The sequence below is a fragment of the Petaurus breviceps genome, unplaced genomic scaffold (genome assembly GCF_028583685.1).
Source record: "Petaurus breviceps papuanus isolate PSGF00001 unplaced genomic scaffold, PetGlider_PUasm1.0 126, whole genome shotgun sequence".
NCBI classification, from domain to species: Eukaryota; Metazoa; Chordata; class Mammalia; order Diprotodontia; family Petauridae; genus Petaurus; species Petaurus breviceps.
The window spans coordinates 66,239,891-66,264,271 of record NW_027185655.1 but is presented as its reverse complement, the minus strand read 5'-3'; the positions used below and the strand labels follow the sequence as shown (position 1 = coordinate 66,264,271).

General features: G+C 37.7%; 1 protein-coding gene across 2 annotated transcripts in view; it reads right to left on the bottom strand.

Moving 5' to 3' along the window:
• The window catches only part of GPM6A (glycoprotein M6A), a 523,488-nt gene that overhangs the window by 55,075 nt on the left and 444,032 nt on the right, over positions 1-24,381 (bottom strand). For both annotated transcript variants that reach the window (XM_069096708.1, XM_069096698.1), the window contains exon 3: positions 14,162-14,318. In XM_069096708.1, coding sequence (XP_068952809.1) covers positions 14,162-14,318 — 157 coding nt within the window. The remainder of the gene's footprint in view (positions 1-14,161; positions 14,319-24,381) is intronic.

Here is a 24,381-nt window from a genome sequence, read left to right as displayed (position 1 = left end):
TATAGAATTCTGTTAAATTATTTTTTTATTAAACAAGGAACATTTACATTTATCTTATTTATTTAAAGAGTTATATAGGTAGGAAAAGTGACAGTTGCTTAAGTGCTGGGGAAAATTCTCCCCTTCACCCTGTGCTTTCTAAGTAAATATAAAAATCTTTAATTACATTTTTAATTTAATGTAGTAATCTTTAATTAAATTTGATATTAATATTGGAATATATTTATAAAACTGCCTTTAAAGGCACATTCCTGTGTCTTATTGGTTAATGGAGGGGGATCTGATTTCTCCAAGTCTTTGAATGCCAAGTACAAGCTCTGGACATTCCAACTAAGTTTCCAAGGTTTTGAAAATGGAGGCCCATGGGGGCGGCTAGGTGGCGCAGTGAGTAAAGCACTGGCCCTGGAGTCGGGAGGACCTGAGTTTGGTCCTGGCCTGAGACACTTAACACCCACACAAAAATACTAGCCGTGTAACCTTGAGCAAGTTACTTAACCCCAATTGCCCTCCAAAAGACAAAAAAAAAAAAAAAATGGAGGCCCAGACTGTGTGTGTGTGTGTGTGTGTGTGTGTGTGTGAGAGAGAGAGAGAGAGAGAGAGAGAGAGAGAGAGAGAGAGAGAAAGAGAGATGTGATGTGAGGACTAGACTAACCAAACAGAGGTAAGCCCCTTATTAGAAGGTTGATCTGAAAGCCAAGGGCATTTCTGAGAAGAGCAAATCATGATTGGAATGAATCCTTGTAGAGGGAACACCCACACAAAGGACATCATGTCTGTCTAGTTGTTCTATATGGCCCCAGAGGGCAGAATGAGAAGAGATGGGCAGACATAATAGAATGTTAAGTTTTATGCTCAGAAAAAGGAAAGTCTTCCTAACAATCAGAGCCACCCAGAAATGGAAGCCACTACCTGAAGACTAAGTTTCTCCTCACTAGGGATCTCCATCACTGAGTATAGTTTTGTTCAGGTGCAGGTTGGATTAGATGACCTCTGAGGTCCCTCCCCAGCTTAAGGTCTTGGAACTTTGTGATCCTCAAAGTACTGGTGCAGTTTTGTTAAAACACAGGAGCTCAGATGCTTTTAGGTGCTGGACTAGAGGCAGCCTGCCACACATTGGAGAAAAGTGCTAGGTTCAAATTCTGCTGCAAAAAAGAATGTCTTTGTTTTGTGATGCTGGACAATTATTTACCTTCTCTGAACCTCCATTTCTTCATCTGTAAAATGGAGATAACAACAGCACTTAACCTCACTGGGTTTCTATGAGGATCAAATGAGATGGCTCTCAAACTTTAAAGTGCTATATAAATATCAGATAGTATTTTACTCTTGAAACAAGCTGTATATACTCAAATATGTGCCACATTGATAGTATTTTATTTGGCATAAATAGACATAACAACTTTTAGACCTGGGAGGGGCCTTAAAGGTCATTTAATCCAGTTCTTTCATTTTGCTGCTGAAGGAAAAATAAAATGACTTGCAGCAACAGGCAGGGTGAGCCAGACCCTCCACCCCTGGACTTTTTATTCATTTTTATTTATTCTCTTTATATTTATTCTATACTTAGATTTTGTTCTTTTCCAGTGTTAAGTTTGGGGAAAGTAATAATTGCTTCATTCTTTGTATATAGGTCCTCAGTACCTAGCAAAGTGCTTGGCACGAGTAAATGTTAAATGCTTCTTGATTTATTGTACACATCAAGACGACACCAGCGATGAGCTAGTTCTGAGTTGTATCCCAGGGTTCTAGCTGCCTCTGGGTTAGATAGAATAGATATGTACATTATCTTCTGCCTCTTTTTTCATAAGAGTGTTTTAGCATTGTGAAAGAATAAGAAGTCATTAACAAAGACTGACCCACAGATGTCTCTCTAAGGTGATCTGATAACTAAAAATAATGAATATTACATGCCACATCCACAAGAACGATTTTTTCTTTGTAGTTTATTATTCTATAACAACTAGGATTTTAGGATGTAGGAGACCACAAAATCAATTCCGTTTTCATAGCCTGAGAGAATGCTATTGGTGAACTGACGACACTGTCCATAAAACCCTTTTTTTAAGAGCTTATCTAAAGGATTTGATGAAATGATTTCTAAGTTTCCTTTCAATTGTAACCATCTCTGAATATATGAAACTGACAGAGAGGTACAGGAGGGACCAGAGGATTCTTTAGTTCTTTTGCTGTTTTTATGCCTCTAGCTTAAAAATCTTACTGTGGTAGGTTTCCATTTCCTGTGGATTTTCCCAGGTTCTCAGTGTAATACTGTAAAATGAATAATAATAATAAAACTAATACTGAAAAACTAATAAAACTAATACAGGCTATTGGTCACCTATTACAATACAGATCTGAAAAGAATAACCTGTAAAGTTAATCTCTTTTCCTGATTTCTTCAACAACTTACAGAAAGCAAAACTTTATACCAGACAAAATCCAACATCACAGCTGCAGAGCTCAATTCTGACACTAGGATTCTGATTTAGATACAGGAAGCAAATTACAATCCAAATGCTCATACATTTGAAGATGGAAGGTACCTTACAGATCATCTAGTCTGACCCCTTATTTTGTAGTTAAGGAAACTGAGGCCCAGAACAATGAATTAAGTTGTCCAAAGTCACACTGGTAATAAGCGGAAGTACTAGGTTTTAAACTTAGGTCCTCTGGCTTCAAATTCAGCTTTCCAGCATACTATACTGTTGCACTGAGAGCTTTGGGGAACTGATGAAAATAAGGCCACTGACTTGTATCCTTTACCATATGCTTAGATAGGTCTTCTATTTCCTGTTCAGCAAATTTTATACTCCCCCCCCCAATCCTACTAAAGTGCTGGGAATGAATTATGTATCTAAGACCTATTTATAGTGTTGTTTCTTATCTCAATATCTGTGCCTACTTGATTTCACTGAGAATGTGAGTATCCTGGGCAGAGACCAAGTTGAAATCGGCTAGCTTAGGTTCTGAAAACCAGGACATCATATAGAGTTGTTTGATCTAACCCAAGGCACAGGCTTGCTGCTTTTTCTCCAGATGAGTGTGTAATTGGATTAACTGGACTATTTGAAGAGAAACAAAGGTGTATATAGTCCTATGCATTTTTTTTTTAAGCAATCGGGGTTAAGTAACTTGCTCAAGGTTACACGGCCAGTTATTATTTCTGGGTGTGGTGCTGAGTATCTGAGCCTGGATTTGATTCAGGTCATCCGGACACTGGAGCCGGTGCTCTTACTCGCTGTGCTACCTGGCCACCCCCGTATGCATATTTTTTAAGATTATATTTTACCAGGATATTCTAAACTCAAAAATTAAGTCCCTTAGACTGAGAAAAACAGATTATTTTAGTGATAACTTCACTGAGAAGATATATTTCCAACCCACCATAAGATACTTAGGAGTTATTACTTAAAACTTAAAACAAAAAAGGGCTTTGTTATTCTGCTTTCAGTCCTCAATATTGAATGATAAGCAAATTCATGTTCGTAGGAGAAAGCGGAGGTTATAACGTAGATGCTGTATTCCTAACATCTCCATTTCAGAGCAAAATGAGATGTACACCTTTGGTATTAAAAATAAGATGGTCAATGACTATATAGATTATGTGTTCAAATAGAAAATGAATCAGATATTTTGTGGTTCAATCTTGAGTCCACTGTAACATTTTGTGAATTCTAATTATTATACAATCAAAGAATTGTGGAATACTATGAAGCCAAAAAAAGGGATTTTTGATAGAGTAAAATGCCCTCATTTTACAGATGAAGAAATTGATACTTACAGAAGATATGACTTACCCAAGGTCACTCAGTCTTCTCCAGTTCAATAATAAACATGAGTAAGTTTAAGAAAAAATTTAAAAACTGCTTTTAAAGGATGATGGATTCAGACACATCGGTTATATCCTTTTTTTTTTTTGTGGCCCTAATAATTGTCACAGATTCCAAATCAGAAGCATTGTCAAGAAGAGTATTAAAAACAAACAGGGGTGGCCAGGTAGCACAGCAAGTAAGAGCACCGGCTCCAGTGTCGGGATGACCTGGGGATCTAATCCGGGCTCAGACACTTATCACCCACCCAGAAACACCTGGCCGTGTAACCTTGAGCAAGTTACTTAATCCCAATTGCTTAGGGGTGGCCAGGTGGCTCAGCGAGTAAGAGCACCGGTTCCAGTGTCGGGATGACTTGGAGATCGAATCCCGGGCTCAGATGCTCAGCACCACACCCAGAAATAACTAGCCGTGTAACCTTGAGCAAGTTACTTAACCCCGATTGCTTAAAAAAAAAAAACAGAAGTTATTGTCATCTCTCCTTGTATAAGACCATGTATACTTATACCTGCAATGGACCTGTAGTCAAATAAACACACCCAGAGTTGTAGCTATTGCTCTGCCCCAAGCTACTCAATTTTCAAGGACACAAGGACTCCTCCAGCTCACCAGGAGATAAAGGAAATGGAAGTTTCAGGTGGGAACCCAGCTCTCTATGGCATTTTCTTCATCAGGGACTCCCTCATCAAGTTTCCTCAGATAGTGACAGGAAAGAGGAATCTGACTTCAGTTCTATGTGGGGACAACAGAATGCAACTTTGCTGTAGCCCATGACTAAATCCCTTACACCACCAAGTCCCTAGCTTCTCCTTATAGCTGCTCTTTCCAATACTAGCTTCTTCCCTGCCCTCCCTCCAAAAGCTTACCCAGCAAGGGTGAGTAATCTCAGGGCTACTTTCCCTCTTGCACTGAGGGGGAAGGAAATTTTTATGAGGTCTCTATGATAGAGGAGAAGGAACATTTTACCTTACAGATTAGACTAAATGACTTCAGAAAAACCTTCTATATATCCCCCAGACCTATATAGTGACTAACTCTCCCTCCTGATCAGCTGAGTTTTTCTTAATTATTATTTTTGTTTTCCCAAAATGAACTACAGAATCAATTTGAAGGTAAACAGTACAAAACTGTTTGCCCTAGACACCAAAATTACTAACTACCATTCTAATCATGTCTCACTGAAGATATGAATGTTTCAGGAAATGGTCAAGATAAAATAACTGTGATTATAGAACAAATCCAGATAATAAAATACTAAAATGAGAAGAAGGGAGGAGAAAAAAGAAGGGCGTACATAAGCATTTACTGAATACCTGTGCCAGGCACTGAGCTAAGTGCTGTTTAAGATGTCTCATTTGGTCCTCACAACAGTTCTGAGAGATAGGTGCTTCTATTATCTCCATTTTATAGTTGAAGAAACTGAGGCAGGTTAAATGCACAGACCCATACAACTAGTGTCTGAGGTCAGATTTCAATTCAGGTCTTCCTGAGTGCAGGCTCAATGTTCTATCCACTGTACCATCAATTGCTTCTCTTGTTTAGGAGTTTTCAGTATGAAAAGATCAAGAAGGGGATATAACAATCTAAAAACAATAAGTATCTGACACTTGAAGGTAATATATTTGGAGAAAATATGATTTAAGGCCAGTTCATGGGACTTTCTATCTTAGCACTCCTCCTTCATTTCCCCTTTCCCTTGCCAACCCCATGCATCCCCTTGTCAATGATTTCCTTAATTTAGGAAAACCCTATGTTACTCAGCAACTATAGCTTTAAACGTCAGAATTTAACACTGACCTCTTGACATTGTCCAAGGGGAGTATTCTCAAGGTATTTTGAGCTCTTAGGCTAAAGGAGGAAGGGGAAGGTTAGAGAAAAATTAAAGTTCTTGAAGTAAACATTGTAGAGGAGGAATGAAGTAAAGATTGTAGAGGAGGAATGTAGTCTAGAAGAGTAGAACTGATTGTAATTAATTAATGCTATACAGGAGGAAATAGGTAGCCAGCAGGAAAGAACAAGGAAGAAGAGACCAAGTAAGAAACACTCCCTGAATTGGTTCTTCACAAAATGCTGGACTTCTGTTGCAGAAAGGGTGACAGAGCCCAGAAGTGGGCAGAAAGAAAGAAAAAGCAGATGAAGAATGTCTGTTTTCCAGACTATAACATGCAATTAGGCAATCTATAGAACTTTCCCATCAGCAGGATGTATATATGTTGGTATATGTGTGTCTCTATTTCTATTTGTGTGTGTGCATATATATATATACAAAATTTATATATATGTATATATATATAATTTATGCACACATGCACACAACAATTTGGGCACAAAATTAAAAAGAAGGAAGGGATTGGATCCCCTATGGAAAACTGCAAAGCTCCTTTATTGACAACCAAACATATTCCTGAAACAAAGGACCTCCTTTTAAAAACTAATATTCTACCAGTATTTCTGTATGGTTATAAGTAATTGAGCACTGCTTATTTTGAAATTTTAATAGCAAACATCAGTCAGTCAGTGTAAAAACAAATGGCAGGTATGCTTAGGCTTCTACACATAATAAATAAGAACTATGAAAACAAACAAAAGTAAAGGATATGATATCATCTGATACCACATATGATCAAAAAGGAATATGTGACAGTTATGTGGCAAGACTGGGGATAACTGACTTGTCTTCTTCTCCACTTATCCCTTTGATATGTCAAGAGAAAGTGAAGAAAGTCCCTAGCACAACGAGTGCATTTCCTGTAGCAAATTTGTGCAAAGTCATGGCTGAGTGTTTTTCATGATCAGCAGTCAATGGCACAGGCAGATTGTGAGCCATATTATTGGAAGGTACATCAACATTGCTGAGAACAGGGATGCATTTGGGTGTCTGAGTATTGAGTACATTTGTACTCATTTGTACCCGTGGCATCTCAAACATTAAAGCAGGTTCTTTTCACTTATACATCAGAATCCTAACCAAAACCTATGTCAAAGGCCTCAACTTTTACTTTTCATTTGCTTTTGCTAATTAGCCACAGAGGACAATTTCAAACAAAGATATTTAGTGACACACTAATGAAAATAACATCAAGGCATTCCCCCACCCCCATAAACTTTGAGTTCACTCTTTAATAAATACACATATCCTGCCTAAGTGGTAAGAGTGAATAAACAAAGGGATCACGAAGAAGGCCTTCTGTCCTCAGGAACACATGTGACAGAGACACCTGGGTGAAGGAGCAAGTCTTCTGTTTCTATCTTTGCACCTTTCTCCATTAAAACTGTTCCCTTAAGGACATCATTGTCTTTTCAACACATTCTATTTACATAGAGAAGAGGAGGTATTCAGGTAGTGGGAGACAGGACAAAAGAAAAGGACTTCCTTGAGGAATATGCATTTTAACAAGTTAGAAAGAGGACTAAAAAACTTTATAACCGACCAGAAAAAGGAACAGAAAGTAGGTTATTCCTGAATTGAAAAGGAAAGAAAATATCCAGAAGGAAGAAGTTGTTAATATTACCAAAAGGTAGACAGAGGGGAAGAAAAGTGAGGATGGACCAAAAAACAAAGCAAGAATGGAAATAGGGTCATTGAATTTGACAATTAGGCAGTTATTTAATTCCCTTTAAGCAAGCAGTATTCCTAGAGTATAGTAATCAGAGCCAAATTCTAACTGTTAAGGATAAAAATCATTAAGAAAGTTTCAAGAGTGACCTTAAAGTCAGTAGATAACAGCAGGAAGAATGCAATTCATGGAGAGTAGTATAAAAAGATAATGACTATTTCAGGGTAAGAAGGATTAACTAGGAACAGAAGCAAAGGAATGGACTGGTAGTGACAGTGGGGAACAAAAATGCCAACTCCTCCTCTTTGTTTTGGTTATGTCAAAAAGAGAATGATCCCCCATGAAGAGGACAGCCAGGTGTAATGGCAAGCAAAGAAGTAGTTAAAACCTTGTTTCAGCTATTTAGTTGGCATCATGTTTCAGTTCTTGCCCATGATTGTATTGTTTTTGTTGAGGGGATAATATATAAGGAGAGACCATATATAAGGAGAGGCCCAGGCTGGAGAGAGTAGAACTGAGGAGAGAGAAGAACTGAGAACTGAGCAGGACTGAGAAGAAATGAGCAGAAATGAGAACTGAGCAGAACTGAGAAAAGAGTAAAACTCTTGTCGTGGCAGAATTAAGAAGGAAAAAACTGGTGGTATCCCAGCTCTCTATGTTTGTCTGTTCTGTCTGTGTTAATGTTTGTTTGTGATACTTTGTACAGAACCCCTGGGACCTTACTGGAAGCTCTGAAAGAGGATTTCCTGGTTGTCTATTTACAGAAGTCCTGGTTTTGGAGGTCCTAAGACTTTGCTGATGATTTGTGTTGACCTCTCGGACCTTCTTTGTGGGTCTGTGTTGATTTCTATGTTGATGATTTGTGTTGACCTCTTGGACCTTGTTTGTGGGCCTCTGTTGATTTCCATGCTGATGATTTGTGTTGACCTCTTGGACCTTGTTGGTGGGTCTGTGTTGATTTCACAGGCAGATAGTGAATTGATGATGGTGCCAGCAATGTCTATGAATGTTATTGTGGCTCTTTTAAGCTTTGTCTTCCCAGAAACAGAAACTGTGAAGGACTTAAGGTGGACTGTACATTGTGAACTTCAGTATGGAATAGGAACTGGACAAGGAGCTGAGAGCTGCCTGCCTTTGAATCCAGGTAACAGTTGGGCAGATTCGGGTAGGAGCTGGGACCATGGAAGCTGAGAGCCAGCCTCAAGTCAAGATGAAAGACTTTACTTGGATACTGTGTACTGATTGAGAAGATCATGATTTACTGTGACCTAGAGGTGGAGAACCTTTGTACTTTGTGTCCCTTAAAGAATGAGTGAGTTAAGGACTTACTGAGTGATATCTTTTGTTTAAAACTATGTGGCCACTTTAGTGATCACTTCTTATGCTATAATATTATGAATGCTGTACTTGGCTTCTGTCAATGTTTTGTCTTAGTTTATCACTGAATAAATAGAGAGTTCACTATATTTTGTAATTAGAACCTTGAAGCTGTTCACAGCAGCAGTACTCTGGAAAGCTGCTCGTGCTTGGCTTTACACCAGGCGTGCAATTATTTTTCTTTTTTTTTTAAGCCAGGTTTTTAAAGCAAGAAAGTGAATGGAATAATCTTTAACCAGGTTCAGGGTGTAAATGAGTTTGATGAGAAGAGAGCAAGGGTCTAAAATGCAGAGAGGAATGGGCCAAGAAAGGAGCAAATATGTTTGTAATGGGCTTGTGGAAAAAGAGACCTGATCTCAATAGGGATGAAAATTTAAGGAGAAGGCAACAGGAGTATGTCTTATATTTAAGATGAATGAGACTACATCCCTGGAATTGAGAGACAAATATGACAGGAGATAAACTGAACTGTCATGTAAGGAAGAGCTAGATGTCAGCTGGTTCAACTTAGAAAATGAAGAATAAAATGTTTATAGGTATTAAAATTCTAACATTGCCCCTCAAATCTTCCTTTTCTCCTATTACTAACTTGTACAAACTATTTACTTTATTGATAGAAACCCACAGACAAATTTTTAAAAATCTGCTTTTAAATTCCTCTAGCTCCCTACATTTTTGTGTCTCGTTTCCTTTATATGATGAAGACCTGATTGTCCTGCAGTTTTGCTTCCTGAATAGGATAAGGGCAGGATAAACAAAAGACTTGCCAAATAAACGCCTGAGAATGTTTACCTTTCCTTTGTAGGTGTCCACATATGGTGCTATTTAAGAAGCTATTAGGAAGCCATATTAGTAGGACCTGACAAAAGAGTTGAATACCATTAGAATTCTGGTGCTATGGGAAAAGGATAATACTTAAGTTAAAGGGATTTCATGTACTTTGTACTCCTTACTTCAATACTAAAGAATATCCATAATCTAATCAATGTGGATATTCCCTTTTCCAACCAAGGGCCCATCCCCTCCAGACCTTAGAAATTTTTATGGAAATGCAGTACTTGGTGGTCAGATGCTGAGCGTTCCAGTGCCTGGATCTCTCAGAACTGTACCTAGGTCCTAGAACGACTGACAAACAGTCTATCTCTAGCTTCATATTCAGAGCCTTTCTGGCTTGGTAAAACATGTCATAGCTTTTCTGTTTTCATAGCCCTCAAGAATATAGGGTGACTCTGCAATAAGGCTGCAGAGTAGAAATTTAGCAGAAGGTTCCATGTTTGTAACAATATAAACTAATGTCTCATGACTTCTAGATCTGTCTTAGGGCTTTTCTCTTCAGGCTGTCCCCTGCTATCATCCTTAGGGCTTGCAGCATTAATTGTATGCAAGAACACACTTTGACCCAAACTATAACTAAGAAGACATTTTATAAGGATTTTACTATATTTGAAAATATAGAATGTCAAAAGTTTCACCAGCTTTTTGGGAATAGAAATACTATGTTCATTTACTCAAAGTAACCCAGATTTAGACATTTCATATATTTGCCTTACATGTTACAAAGGGAAACTTCTTGAATATATATTTTTAAATATTCAGAGACTTTTGAAAATGTATTACCTACTCTTTTAGCAAAATATCCTTAGGGTGAGAATATGGATGGCCTACTTTTTATGCCAAGCACAATTTGCCCAAACTCTAACATCAGTTGTAATATTGTTTCTTCTCCCATAGAAAATAAAAAAATGAAAATTTATTCGGTTTTCTCCTTGATTTTGAAAAAAAAACTAATAGGGTTTTTAATTCTTTAGTCATTGTACAAACTTACTTGGTAAGGAAGACTGAAATGAGAGCTGATAATGTATCTGCTATCTGCCCCTGATTTTTTTTTTCTAACAAGGTTTAAGCTGTCACAGAAAGTTTGCCACTAGTAATTTTAGGAAACAGGCAGCTAAAAGATTTAAAAATTTTTATGGCCATATCAAATAAACAAATATTTACTTAGTGTCTACTAGATATAAGGCAGTGTTCTGCATATATACAAAAAAAATTGGATACTACTACTGAGGCTAGGAGATTGCAACATTGCTAATAAGGATTTTAGAATCTATCTCTTGAAACTAGTTTAGAATTACAGATCTCTTTGCAAAACAAAATATCCCATGAAACACAACAACACTGCTTGTCATTAAATATTTAAGATAACTTTAATTCTATTTTTTAATTCATTCCTCTCACATTCAGTTTCCAAAGGCAGTCTACAATCTGTCCTTCATGGATAAGGGGTTGAATTTGAGAACAATCTCAGTAAGTATGGAGAGGAATGCAAACTCTTCAGTGATACATTGTGTGTGCAGTGTTTCTATTTCTGCCATAGTCAAGTAACTGCTATCATTTATGACTGTAGGAGGGAGCCTGTGTTTTGAAGGATGCCAAGGATTCTGCAGGGTGGAGCTGAGGAGGGAAAGTATTTCTGGGCATGGGGAACATCATCTACATAGAGATGATAAGTGAACTTATGAGGTGGGAGAAAGGAGAGGAAGGAGAGGAGGAGAGGAGAGAAAGAGAAAAAAAGGAAGTGGAGGGAAACAGACGGAGGGGTGGGTGGAGGAATAGACAAAAAAGAGGGCCTAAGACAGACAGATCCCTAGGGCATACCCATGCAAACTGCAGGGGTGGGGAGAACATGGATGATGACACAGCAAAGAAGCCTAAGAAGGATCAAATAGGTAAGAAGAGAAGAAAGCCAAGAAAACAGTCTTATGCAAACCTAGGGAAGAGAGAGAGTACCTGTAAGGAAAGAGTATTCAACAGTGTCAAAAACCATAGAAAAAGAGAGAAGGTTGAAGACTCAGGTTAACATATTTAGAAGTTTAGAGATCATTAGTATCTGTGAACAGAAGAATTTCTGTCGAGTGGTAGAGTGGGATATCTAATTATGATTACAAAGGGTGGAATAGTAAGTGAAACATGAGAAAGTACAAGAAAAAGTAGAGATGACTCATTGGGGAATTTAGAAGTGAAAGAAAGGAGATTGATTAAAGAAACTGGCTGAATAAAGGGAAGGGATTTTTTTTAAAGGATAAAAGATGTGAACATGTTTATAGGCAAAGAACAAGAAGCTAGTGGATGAAAAGAAAGTGAAAATTATAAAGAGGGGATAATTGAAGGGGCAGATTCACGGAGGATATAGGACAGAACTGGATCAAGGGCACATTTAGTGGGCATGGCCTTGGTAAAGAAAGATCATTTCATCTTTGAGACTGAAACAACCGATTAGAGATTAAGTAATAATGATGACAGATGGGGTGTAGGGTGTGTTCAGGCAAGACTAGCACCTTTGGTCTGAAGGCTGCCAAGCCCTTTTCAGGGCTGCCCATCTACCTTTGCTGTCCACCTGTTCCACCTCTCACCTGTGGCTCCAAAAAGCTGTAGCATGTACAGCAGTCACACTCTGATAAACCATGTTGAAGGTAACCAACAGGTCTCAACCCATTGGTGAGTTAGGGTGGTGTCTACCCCAAGCATGTGAAGACCTCCCCTGGTGGAATAGGTGGATGAGAACAATTTGTTCCAATAGCCTTGTAGGCCGATGAAGCATGCACTGTGGAGTACTTAGAGCTTGGTTACATATCGAAGATGCAAAAGTCATGCACTGAACCATATTGAACCATCACCAATTGTCTTGATTCTATCTTAACACTGGACAATGATGACTGGAGGAGAGAGTGAGGCTTACAACTTTGTGCAACTTTGCCTCACTTAAATCCAATTTACACAGGAATCAAAAGACCAACCAAGTAACCAATTAAGGGTAAATAAATGTCCCCTCTTTTCTCAGTAAAGTAGGAGTCAAAATTCATTGTTGAAAGGGTAAAGTAGAATATAGCATAGAAAGCTTAAAGAAAGAAGAAAAAATTAAAAATTCTGAATAAATAATGGGAGTAAATAAAGGTCGAGAAAATGATTACCTAGTACCAAGGAGAACCAAGATGAGATCAACTAACATAAATTTGTAGTAGACCCAATTAGCACAGTGTGAGTGGAAAAGACAGGCAATGGGACTAACAGGATTTGAAAAAGCACATGAATCATTCCTATCATTTCTATCAAGAGTCAAAGTAAGATTTAAGAATACAAAATCCTGTAAAGTTGATCTGATTAACCACAGCATCAAGATTTTGAAGGGAAGAAAGTAAAGCCAGAACAGACCCACTGTGAGAGCAGAGAAGGGTAGAGTGACTTAGCAGCTACAATGAAGACCATGATTCAGTTTAGGAGGGCTGAGGCTCAGGGCAAGATGTAAAGACAGGAGGTTCAAATCAATGAGCAGAATTTCAGAGTTTTAGAGGTAGAATCCTTGTGGATGATGATAATAGCAAAAGTCTGATCATTCTTGAGTGACTGAGGAGGACTGAAGTCACAGTTGATAGAATGGAGAGGCTGGATTTGGAGAGTGATGTGTTTGGAGCAATGCCAACTTATCTACTGAAACTCTCAAGTATAAAGCTAGGACTTGGAACATAGAGGAAAAATGTGAGTCTGGTATTGTACCCATGGAGAAAAAGGAAGACTGGCCTATATATAACTTCAGTATGTAACTGCAAAAAGACTTCGAAAAGATGATAAATTTGGATGAAATGAACCACTGAAAAGGAGAAATTTTGAAGGGATTCATAAATGCAAGGGGCATTGAGGAAGAAGGAATAGACCAACCTCCATTCCTGGTTAGGTATAGTAAGGGGGAAGACTGGAAAAGCTTGTGGTGCTAGAGAGAGGATTTTCATAGTATAGGCAGGTTTCCATGACTTCAAAGAGAAAGAACGAGTATATGAAAGGTCTAATATGAAGAGCAGTTTGTTAACAACGTGATAGAAGTTCTTGAGGTATAGAACCTGACAAAGTACGGCTGAGGTGGATGGTGATATAAGGGAAGAGGGAGACAAGTAGTAGGTGGAGAATTTGTTTTTTTGCTTAGGCAACCTTCCATTCCATGACTTTAAAAGGAAAAGGGAGTTTATTAGCTCTTCATTACCCCCAGAAGATTTTTATAAAATACTAAGCAAACAAAGTAGGTCTGTCCCAGGTCCCAGCTCCAGTGGTACTCACTGAATTCCCACTCCACAGGTGTAGTGGGGAGAGAACTGAATGGCTGGTTCTAGATGGGGAGAGGTCTAGTATTTGGGTCACTGATGGTTATGGGGAGGTAGTTCCAAACTCATCCTCTCTAACCAGGATCCTTTTTCCAAATATGACTAGATTATCATACCAACCTATCTTCTCTTCACCCCTGTCACATAGGAGAGGAAGGGGAAAAATTATTTTAATACTTACATAAACACATTCAAACACCTGTGCATTTTTAAAAGGGACTTCTTAAGAATTCATGCAATTACATACCCAAGCGCTCACACATCTGCCACAAGTGGTGATTTTGAAATCTCCATAGAGATCTTTGATGGCACCAGTTGTAAAAAATCCTTCCACCATCAGCAAAATTCCATACACAAAGAAAGCAGCTGCTACACCGTAGATCACATACTTGAAAATGTCAATCCTATATGGGAAAAAGTCAAAGTTATTTATCTTAATAACTTCATTAAAAAAACTAAAAATTTAAAACTAAGACTCTGAGAATCAATTATAATGAAAACCAGTGTCATACTTATATTCAGGAATGGAAGATGGAAACAGGTCTAGATCATTTCAACTAATATTACTGTATCCAGCCTGGTGGAAAACTTCCATTTTTTAATAAGAAATGTAAGCCATATATGAGAATGGGGACTTGTACCATTCTAGCAAAGGACCATTTTTAGCCCAGTTAGTTCCAAAATGGAATAAAGAATGCATGTTGCAAAAGAACATTTCATTAACAAAAATACTATTTTATATGTAAATTGTTGTGGTTCAGAATAATTTGTGTCACAATTTTGAATGGTTAATTGTATTTGTGATGTTTTCTGTCTTCACTTTATGCATATATGTATGTGCGTGTGTATTTTGCACACTCCATTATAGATCTAGCGGAAAAGTGCTAAATGTTCATAAATTAGTTTTGATAGTAAATGTAAATCAAATGTTAGTTCATGAATATCCTATTTGTTCTTTTCTATTTCATCACTAGCCAACATTTAGTCTTTAGCTTTATACTCATGTGTGTGTGTGTGGATATATATATATATATATATGTGTGTGTATATGTATGTATGTATATATACATATATATGTGCACACAAAACTTAGATATGTAAAATTCCTAAATATTTTTGTATTAAATAGAGTAAGAGATTACAGGATCATAGATCCAAAATTGTTAGGGATCTCAGAGACCATCACATTCAATTGACTCATTTTACAGATGAATAAATTGAGACCCAGAGATGTTGTGTCTTGTCTAGGGTCACACAGGGAGAATCAGAGTTCAAGTTCAAATCCAGATGCCTGTCTTAGTACTTTTTTCACCATACAATGCCATCTTTGCCATCTAGTTTAATTTATTTTTTTAAAATTAATGGCTATTCAGTTCTTTAAAAGGAAGGTTGTTTTTTCTAGACTACATTTCCAAAACCTTATATGGGTTCCTACATGGTTCCTAAATTAAATTGTACAATAAAAATAAAAATTTCGATACATCTAACAGGCACCAGTGATTCAGTCTACAAAGTTATCATTCTTTCTCTCCATCTCTCTATGCATACAAACATATATTATATATATATGTACACATAAGTATACATGTACTGTATATCTGAATATACACATTATATACAGCACATATACATATATTTAATGAATACATGCAGTGGGAATCAAACATTTCTTACACATAACATCTCATGTGCAATACAGCTTTCTTTAAATATGTGATCAATCTTTATTCCATTTAATAATCTAGTCTAAAATTAATTTTGTGAAAATGGATAGTTATATTAGAGGGCAGAGTCAGAGTTTGAACTACATTGTCATCACAGAAGAGGTCAGGTTGAGGAAGTGTAACATCAACAAATCAGAGTCAGGTGTCAAAAATGCCCAGCTATGGGAGGGCAAAGAAACACTCCTGCTGAGGTGATCTGGCAGGATTCAGCCATACAGGGAATAGGAACTGAGACTATAAACTGTAACAATGAGTCCAGAATCACAAAAGCCCAAGGGTTAAGTCAGATTGACAGTCCTGGCTAGGTCTCAGTCTTAAATGAGAAACACTGATCAAAATTTGGATCTTACATGCTAACACATAGAATTATATTGACATAAATATAAAGACGAAAGAGCAGCTACTGTCTACAACAGGAAAGACTAATGGTAAATCCATGAATTAGAGTTCTTTTTGCACCTCCAATGTCAAAGCTTCTCTTTTAAATATGATACTTCTCCATTAAATCTACATTTCCCTTCCATGTTTATTTTAAAGCTGTTGGTTTATTCACTGTTAAGAACTATGTGATTTGACCTGTGGTTAAATCACACTCAATTAGCACATATTCAGTGTTGATTACACCTCCCTTTAGTTATGTTAAATATTTTTACATACTGATTGCTGTTACTTTGCACTTTTATTTTCAGTACAGTCATAGGTTTAAAAAAAATACTAATAGAGGGGCAGCCAGGTAGCACAGCGAGTACGAGCACTGGCCCCAGTGTCGGAATGACCTGGGGATCGAATCTGGGCTCAGATACTTAGCACCACACCCAGAAATAACTGGCTGTGTAACCTTGAGCAAGTTACTTAACCCCAATTGCTTTAAAAAAAATACCAATAGAATGAGGGTTCTCAAAGAGACCAGCATCCTATATCATTTCATTTCATTACAGAACTAATAAAGAAGTAACTTTTACAGCAATATATATATTTGTAATGCCCTGTATTTAATTACAAAGTATGTAACTACACAGATTTTTAAAAAGTAATTAGAAGGCAAGATTTTTTAAAATTCAGTTTGAGATGGTTTCCAATCCAAAGATCAGTTCTAATTCTTCCACTTACCATGTAAACTTTTATAAAGTTTATTTAAAAAAAATAGCAATATTTAGACTACCTACTTCATAAAGCTGTTGTGAACAAAGAACTTTGTAAACCAAATGTAAGTCACACTCCATCCCCTTCCTACTACTATGAGTTATCTTAATTGGTTCCTTAAAAGCACATTATTTCAATCTAGGTTCTCCAATTTACCACTGAAAAACAGGCTCTTAAATTGGAGAATTATTTACAGTTGAAGTCACCAGAGTTCATAGTAGTGATTTGGAAGTGGGTATAAGAGCCTATTTTAGACCACAGAGAAATAGGAACAGGTACTAGCCATAACTTACTGCCATGTATATAAAATAAAAGCCTTAGACATCATGACTGTAATAAAATATTTTCATCTTCTCAATATGAAAATGGTACAATGGGAAAAAATGTATCTTCATCTTAGAAGGACCTGTGTTCAAATCCTGTTTCTGACATATATTACCTCTGTGACCTTGGGCACTTAGCCTCCCTGGGCCTCAGTTTCCTCATCAATAAAATGAGAGGGTGAAATAAGATGTCTTTTGAGGTTTCTTCCAGGTTAGGGTGTATGTTCTTATGATGTCTTAGACCCATTCTTATCAGCATTATCTTGAGTTATCTTTCCTTTTGTTGTAATGGATCCGCAAACATTAATTTACATTCTATAACTCAGTCCCCAATTACATAAAGCAAATTTGTGAGGCAGTTAAATGGGGTAAAGTATGATGTCTGTGGTTATGGCACAATGTAAAGCTAACAACTCTAAAGAAAGTTTAATGTACATATATGCCCCTAGTAATGCTATATGCTAACCGATAAACTAATGGGCCAATAACAACCCTTTAGTAAATATTGATAACCTATATAACAGCTCAGGACCATGAACCCAAGGACCTATGGAATGGAATTGTCACCCAAACCAACAGACTATCTTGTAGGCCAGCCCCCAACACCATCACTGAGGGGAGAAATTATTGTGAAGATGTCCACCTTTCTTATAAGCAACAACTGCTGACCAATTGCCACCAATAGAAGGGTAAGCACAAGAGCCCCAGGAACAGCAGCAATCCCGTCCCCAGACCACCAGTTCTGCTTTTAGCCTAGCCTTTGCTAAGAAGGATCTCCTGTGGAGATGAGGCCAGCCATCCCCACAAACTGCTACCCCCCAGGGCAGACCAGCCAGCCTAACTAAAGCATCCAGGCACTCCAAAGGAACGACAGGTAACTATGTTCCAGACAGTAAAACCATCACCACCACCATCTTGACCCCCATAGCCCTTCGGACCCTCATGGAGAAGACCCAGGAATTAACCCAGGAATGTTGGGGAAGTTAATGCTTCCAAATTCTGAGAAGATGAAGTCTGGCAACTGCCGCTGAAGGTGCTACATCCACAGCTACTGAAGACCTCCCAAAACAAAGTTCTTGTCACCAAAATCCCTGGCACTGTCAAGTCATTCAACATCAGAAACTGGTATGATTTTATCAGGGGAAATGACATTAAAGAAGCATTCTCATTTGCTTTGCCTCTGTACCCTAAGGACTAGGAGACCTTTCCATTTAGCTCGTATATAAAACCTTTCATGTGATATTTCCTCCTTTAGAATGTGAGCTTTTTAAATCAGGGAGTCTCTTACTTTTCTGTTTGTATCCTTAGCACTTAGAACAGTGTTTTGCACACAGTAAGTACACAATAAATGCTTTATTCATTCATTCCTATATATGCATATCTCTGTGTGTATGTATAAACACACATATATATATATACATACATACATACATACATACACACATATAAAAGATATGAGGTTTTGGCAAATAGAGTACATTTTTTAGTGTGAACAATATTAAAAGGAATTTTTTCTTATGAAGATCTTAACAATTAATACAGTTTGCAACATCTGTGGTCCTTCATTTCTAGGTTTTAGAATATCCAAGAATACTGATCCAAATACAGTAAGCCTATTTAAGTTATTTTTACATGACTTTTTCCCCCTATTTAGATTGGCCACAAATTTCTCTTACAGTTCCAACCTAATTTGCAAAATGCTTCATTTCCACTTACAAGGCTATTTTCTATTTCTTATAATTAATTATTCTGTATTGAATAGTTTCATAAATTAGAAGGATGATTTCATACATCATCCAGAGAGATGATATGGAACTAGCTCTAAAAAAGGATATTTTATTTTTATTTTTGGCAGAGGCCACCAGTACCTTGAAGCTCAAACATGCTGTGTTCTTGGCAGAGCAAAAAAGATTGTGATGACAACAGGCATGCAAATTTCACTTGGAAGGAGAACTTGGTACATGACCTAGAATCTCCTTTTCACACAGATTACTGCTATTCTGCCCCCATCACACATTTTTTTGGTTGGGGTTATGACAAGAGGAAGAAAATAGAGAAGAAATCTAAGTTTACATTTCTCATTCACCAAGAACCAGCCCAGGGTCAGAGCTGGGGACCATCAGCTAATCAACTATGACAGTGTTTTGGCTTTATGTCACATTGGTTTTATTCTGTATGTATTCCAAGTAAGCAGACAGTTATCTATGCTCAGACCGCTTTGCTCAGCATTGGATGACATATAAAGTTTAAAGAAAATGCAGTCCCAGCTTTCATGGAGTTAATAATCCATTAGGGTTTTATGACCTGAACACAGAAAAATGAAAGTCAAAATTAGCATAGTAATGTCTGAGGATGTAAAGGTCATATTAACTGCAGGGGTGGAGAGGGGAATAAAGGAAGGCTTCATGGAGGAAGTGTCTCATGATAATAGATTTTTTGTTCAAGGAGCTTAAGTGATCTTTGCGGGGTAGATAGCAGGTTATGGAATGGATAGGAATTAAACAGGCAGAGAAGATGAAAAAGTAATAACTGGCATGGGGATATTGTTGGTAGAGGCATGAAGGAAGTAAAGTATAGGCAGAGGTAGGGAGCCTGTGGCCTTTTATGTACATGGGTGTGGCCTTTTGACTGATGTCCAAGTTTCACAGAACAAATGCTTTTATTAAGGGGATGTGTTGTCAGAAGTTTGGATTCAAAGGGCTGCATTTGAGGATCTAGAGGGCCATGTGTGGCCTCGAGGATGCAGGTTCCCCACCCCTGGTGGAGGGCATGTTCAGAAAGCATAAATAAGTCAAGTTTGTCTAGAGTTTTGAGTATAAGGAAAGGAGAAGACATGAGGATAAACCTGGAAAAAGAAACTAGCAGCAGGCAATGGAAATCAGGAGAGGTTGCCAAAGATTTTTGAGCAGAGGAGAAATCAAAACAGTCCTAATAAAGTATTCATGTAGGGATAGCAAGTAAATGTCTAATGTCAGTTCACTATGAAATGTAAACCAAGTAATCTTGGCCTCTCCCTGAATAAATGTACAGCTCATATGACCCTCCTCTGTTACACCATCCTAATCAAAGCACTTGCTCCTTTGGATATGTTGAGAATACATTACAAATCAGTGTCAGTCAAGGTGGCAAACTATATGAGTTGGTCACATGAGAGCATACTCATTCAGACACTCATTCAGCATTCATTCAAGAAGGGTTTCTTGGATGCTTGCAACATAGACTGTAGCGGGGAGGCCATACGTTATATAAGACATAGTCTTTTAAGAATGGTGATTTGATCTGGACCCAAATAATTGTAATAGACAATAGAACATGGTAGTGCAAGAGAAAAGTACAAAATTATGTAAGATATCTTTCTTTTTCCTGTCTGACTAAATGTGAGACTGCTCTAAATCTCTGTTGGGGAGAGAGAAAGAGAGAAAACAGCAGTCTGTTTTCCTAGCCTCAGTCAACAGGCTGTTATGAATACATCACCCTTCTCCTGCATCTATCCTTATTGTGTCTATTCTTTCCTATGTCAGGTAAGGGTATATTAAAGGTGAAATGGACTGGGCTTTGATCTGGTGAGCTTTGAAAGATTAGGAAGACACCATAAACTGGAGTCCATGGTAGAATTTGCAAAACTAAATAGACATAATAGCTCTAGGGTTTTCAAAATGTTTGACGGATCTCACATAAGCCTCCCAACAATCTGTGACCTAAGTAACATAGGTATTACTATACCCATTTTTACAGGTGAACATTCTGCAGATCAGTGAGGTTGTGTCATGGCTAGCAAGCATTAGAAGTGGGATTCAAAGCCACCCATTCTGATTCTAAGATCAGTATTCTATAGTATCCTCTGTACCATACCTGCCCTATCCTGAAGGTAGTAAGAGTTGTATGTTTAAAGCTCAAAAGGACAGTCAGGATTAGAAACACAGATTTGGGGGTGGCCAGGTAGCACAGAGAGTAAGAGCACCGGCTCCAGTGTTGGAATGACCTGGAGATCGAATCCCAGGCTCAGACACTTAGCACCCACCCAGAAACACCTGGCCATGTAACCTTGAGCAAGTTACTTAACCCCAATTGCTTAGGGGCGGCCAGGTGGCTCAGCGAGTAAGAGCACCAGCTCCAGTGTCGGGATGATCTGGATCAAATCTGGGCTCAGATACACAGCACCACACCCAGAAATAACTGGCCGTGTAACCTTGAGCAAGTTACTTAACCCTTATTGCTTAAAAAAAAAAAGAAACAGATTTGGGAGGCATTTACAAAACTGTTACTTGAATTTTCAAATAAAATAGCAAAGGAAGAGAAAACAAAAGAGGAGGGCTAGGGATAGATCCTTAATAGGTGATGAAATAGTAGGGAGTTCCAAACCCCTTTCCAACAGAAACCAGAAAAGTCAACCCAGTACCTTGTAATAGTAAGGGTAGTAGTGATGATGGTGATGATACAAGTCTGACAGGAAAGCCATGAACAGGCTTGTTTTAAAGAATTTTCTGTCTGATAGGGGTTAGGGAGTGGATGCTAAATTCAACATAGCTTACAAAGTCAAAGGGTCAGTGTTTTCAACTCTCTGATTTTGTGACTTCTAGGACTAGGCTAGGGTATAATTACAAGAAGGGACCCTACCCCAGCCCTTTTATAGGGACTATATCACTGTCTTTTGCAAATTGCCCTGTTTTTCTCTCACTTCCTCCATAAGAGTGGGAGGTAATTGGGGAGAGAGGGGAGCAGGGAGAATATACACAGAGAATATGATGTTCTTAAGAGATACTTTTGGCTTTTCAAGTATGGGCTGAAGGAAAAGAGGCAGAAATGGTTGAAGACAGCCAAAAAAATCTAGACTCTTTTGGGTATGTTAAAATATTAATATAACACTTGATAACCTAAAATATGATACTACATGTTGGGAGAGAAGAGGAAGGAAACTGCTTTTGTCTAATATACTGGAAAAATTGTTCAGTGGCTTATTTTGACTGTAAAACCCTAAATCCTGCCATCCTTTATTTGCCAAGGGCAATGAGACATAGTGTGAGCCAGCAAGTTGGTCATGCTGGTTAACATGTCTGAGTTTTTTAAACTAGCAAAGCCAATTTACCATGTCAAACACTCAGGGAAATGTGGTAGAATGACAATAAACTTTATTGTGTAGTAATTTACATAATATCTGTAAGCGAAAAACAAAAGTGTTGCTTTAACTAAGAGAAGAGCCAATAAAAGAGACAATTCAGATGTCAAAAGAAGGAAAGAAAAATATTGTGTTTTGTTGTTGAGTTGTAAATTAAAAATCTCTCTGACTAAGAAATGAGTATTCTCTGCTTGTTGCAACCTGGGATAGTAGGGGGCAGAGCTGGGTGTAGCTGCCAAGACAGAGGTTATGCATCTACTCATCACCTCGGGTAAGTCAAAGAGGTGGTTGAACTAGATGATCCAATGTCCTTTCCAGCTCTTAAATCAATGGTAATAAGAATCTGCCTTTCTACACACACTAGGCAGAATTTCTAGGCTTCCACGTTGTTGTTTCCTTTTTCCTAGAAAGTTCTGTCTTCCACAGAACTTCAAATGTTTAATGGATGCAGTTTCATTAAAAATATATGTATACATATATACATTTGCATAAATGGATCTGTATATACACAGTGATGAGGTTTTATCAGCATTTAGAAGTGCAAACATTTCTACTTCTTTCAACTAATGAAGGAAATTTAATTTTCTCATTTCAAACTTGCTTTGGAGCTGCCATGAACGAATGTCATGTAAAACCAGCCTACGTGGCATTCTGTTCATTTTTCCTGAGGATAAAACTGGAACCAACAATAATTAGATGCCTTACTGAGGACCACACTAGAAAGCTGGTGGCTGAGTTGGTGTTTGAATTCTGCCAAACCCTTGGAGGGAATAAATTTTTTAAAAATAACAGATGATATCATTGTAAGTGGTAATAACCATAGCGATGAAGGCCAAAAAATGATATCGTTTGGCAATTTCTCACTTTTTATTTCAAGCCCAGCATTTGAGCTAATAGCTGTGACCATGAAGATATCAGTCAGTCACCATCCAATGAGTATTTCTAATATCCTTGCATGAGACATATTGTGAAAATTAAAAGTGGCAAGTGTAGGCCTCATCAGTTTTTGCCTGGACTACTTCAGTGACCTCCTGAAGATTCTCTCTGCTCCCAGAATCCTCCTTCTCTAATTCATTCCCACAAGCTATTCTCCATGCCTGGAATATATATTCTCATGCACCACCTCAAAATTATTGTCTTTCCTGAAGCCTCAGATCAGATGAACACAGAGAGAAAGTGTGTGTGTGTGTAGTTAAGTGTATATATAGAGAGAGACAGACAGACAGACAGACAGAAGGAGAGAGAAAGAGAGAGAGAGAGAGAGAAAGAGAGAGAGAGAAAGAGAGAGAGAGAGAGAGAGAGAGAGAGAGAGAGAGAGAGAGAGAGAGAGAGAGAGAGAGAGAAAGATACACACACATATATTTCCATGGTTGGTTAGAAAGCAGAGAGGAAATTAAAAATATACTTCTGCTTATCATAAGCTCAACTTATTACTAATTAGCAGGTGAGTGGATTTTTCAGCCCTGATATGTCCAAAAGTTTCTGCATTTCTAAAAGGACCCAGTGCCTTTTTCCATCCTGAATACTTAAAAATGATAATAGCAATTATAATGTAGTAAATTGGAGCATACAGCAAAGCTCCTTTATGATGCTTAGACCTACCCAAAAGTATTCTCACAATCCTAAAGAAAGTGTTTTTTATCTATTTATACATGGCCTTCAGTGAAGTACTACTCAGACACAGCACATCTTTATAATGTGGAAGGGACCATGGTTGTTCATTGACTATTTATTGCAAAGGAACATAAACTGTGCTGGAAAGGCTGCTGTGCACTTTATAAAAGCCACTATCCAATGCCCAGTTTGGTTGATTAGGAAGCATCCTTTATCGTGTCAACTTCAGGTTAAGAGGTCATTAGGCCACACGCCACTTTTACATGTCATCAACTAAACTTGCATAGGTACAGAAAGTACATATTGATGTATAATATGGATATATTTATTTCAAATTGTTAATTATGATTAAACATAAACCATATTCATTGCTGCCTAAAATATCAGCAATTAGCAACTGATATTAATTATAAATGATGTACTAGAGGACTAGAGTCAGGAGTAGGGTTAGGGAGAAGTAAATCTAACTCATACTAGATGCTCAAAAATTAGGTTATTCTAGTGAGGGAACTATAGTTTTCCAAGGCCCATGAATTCACTGATTATT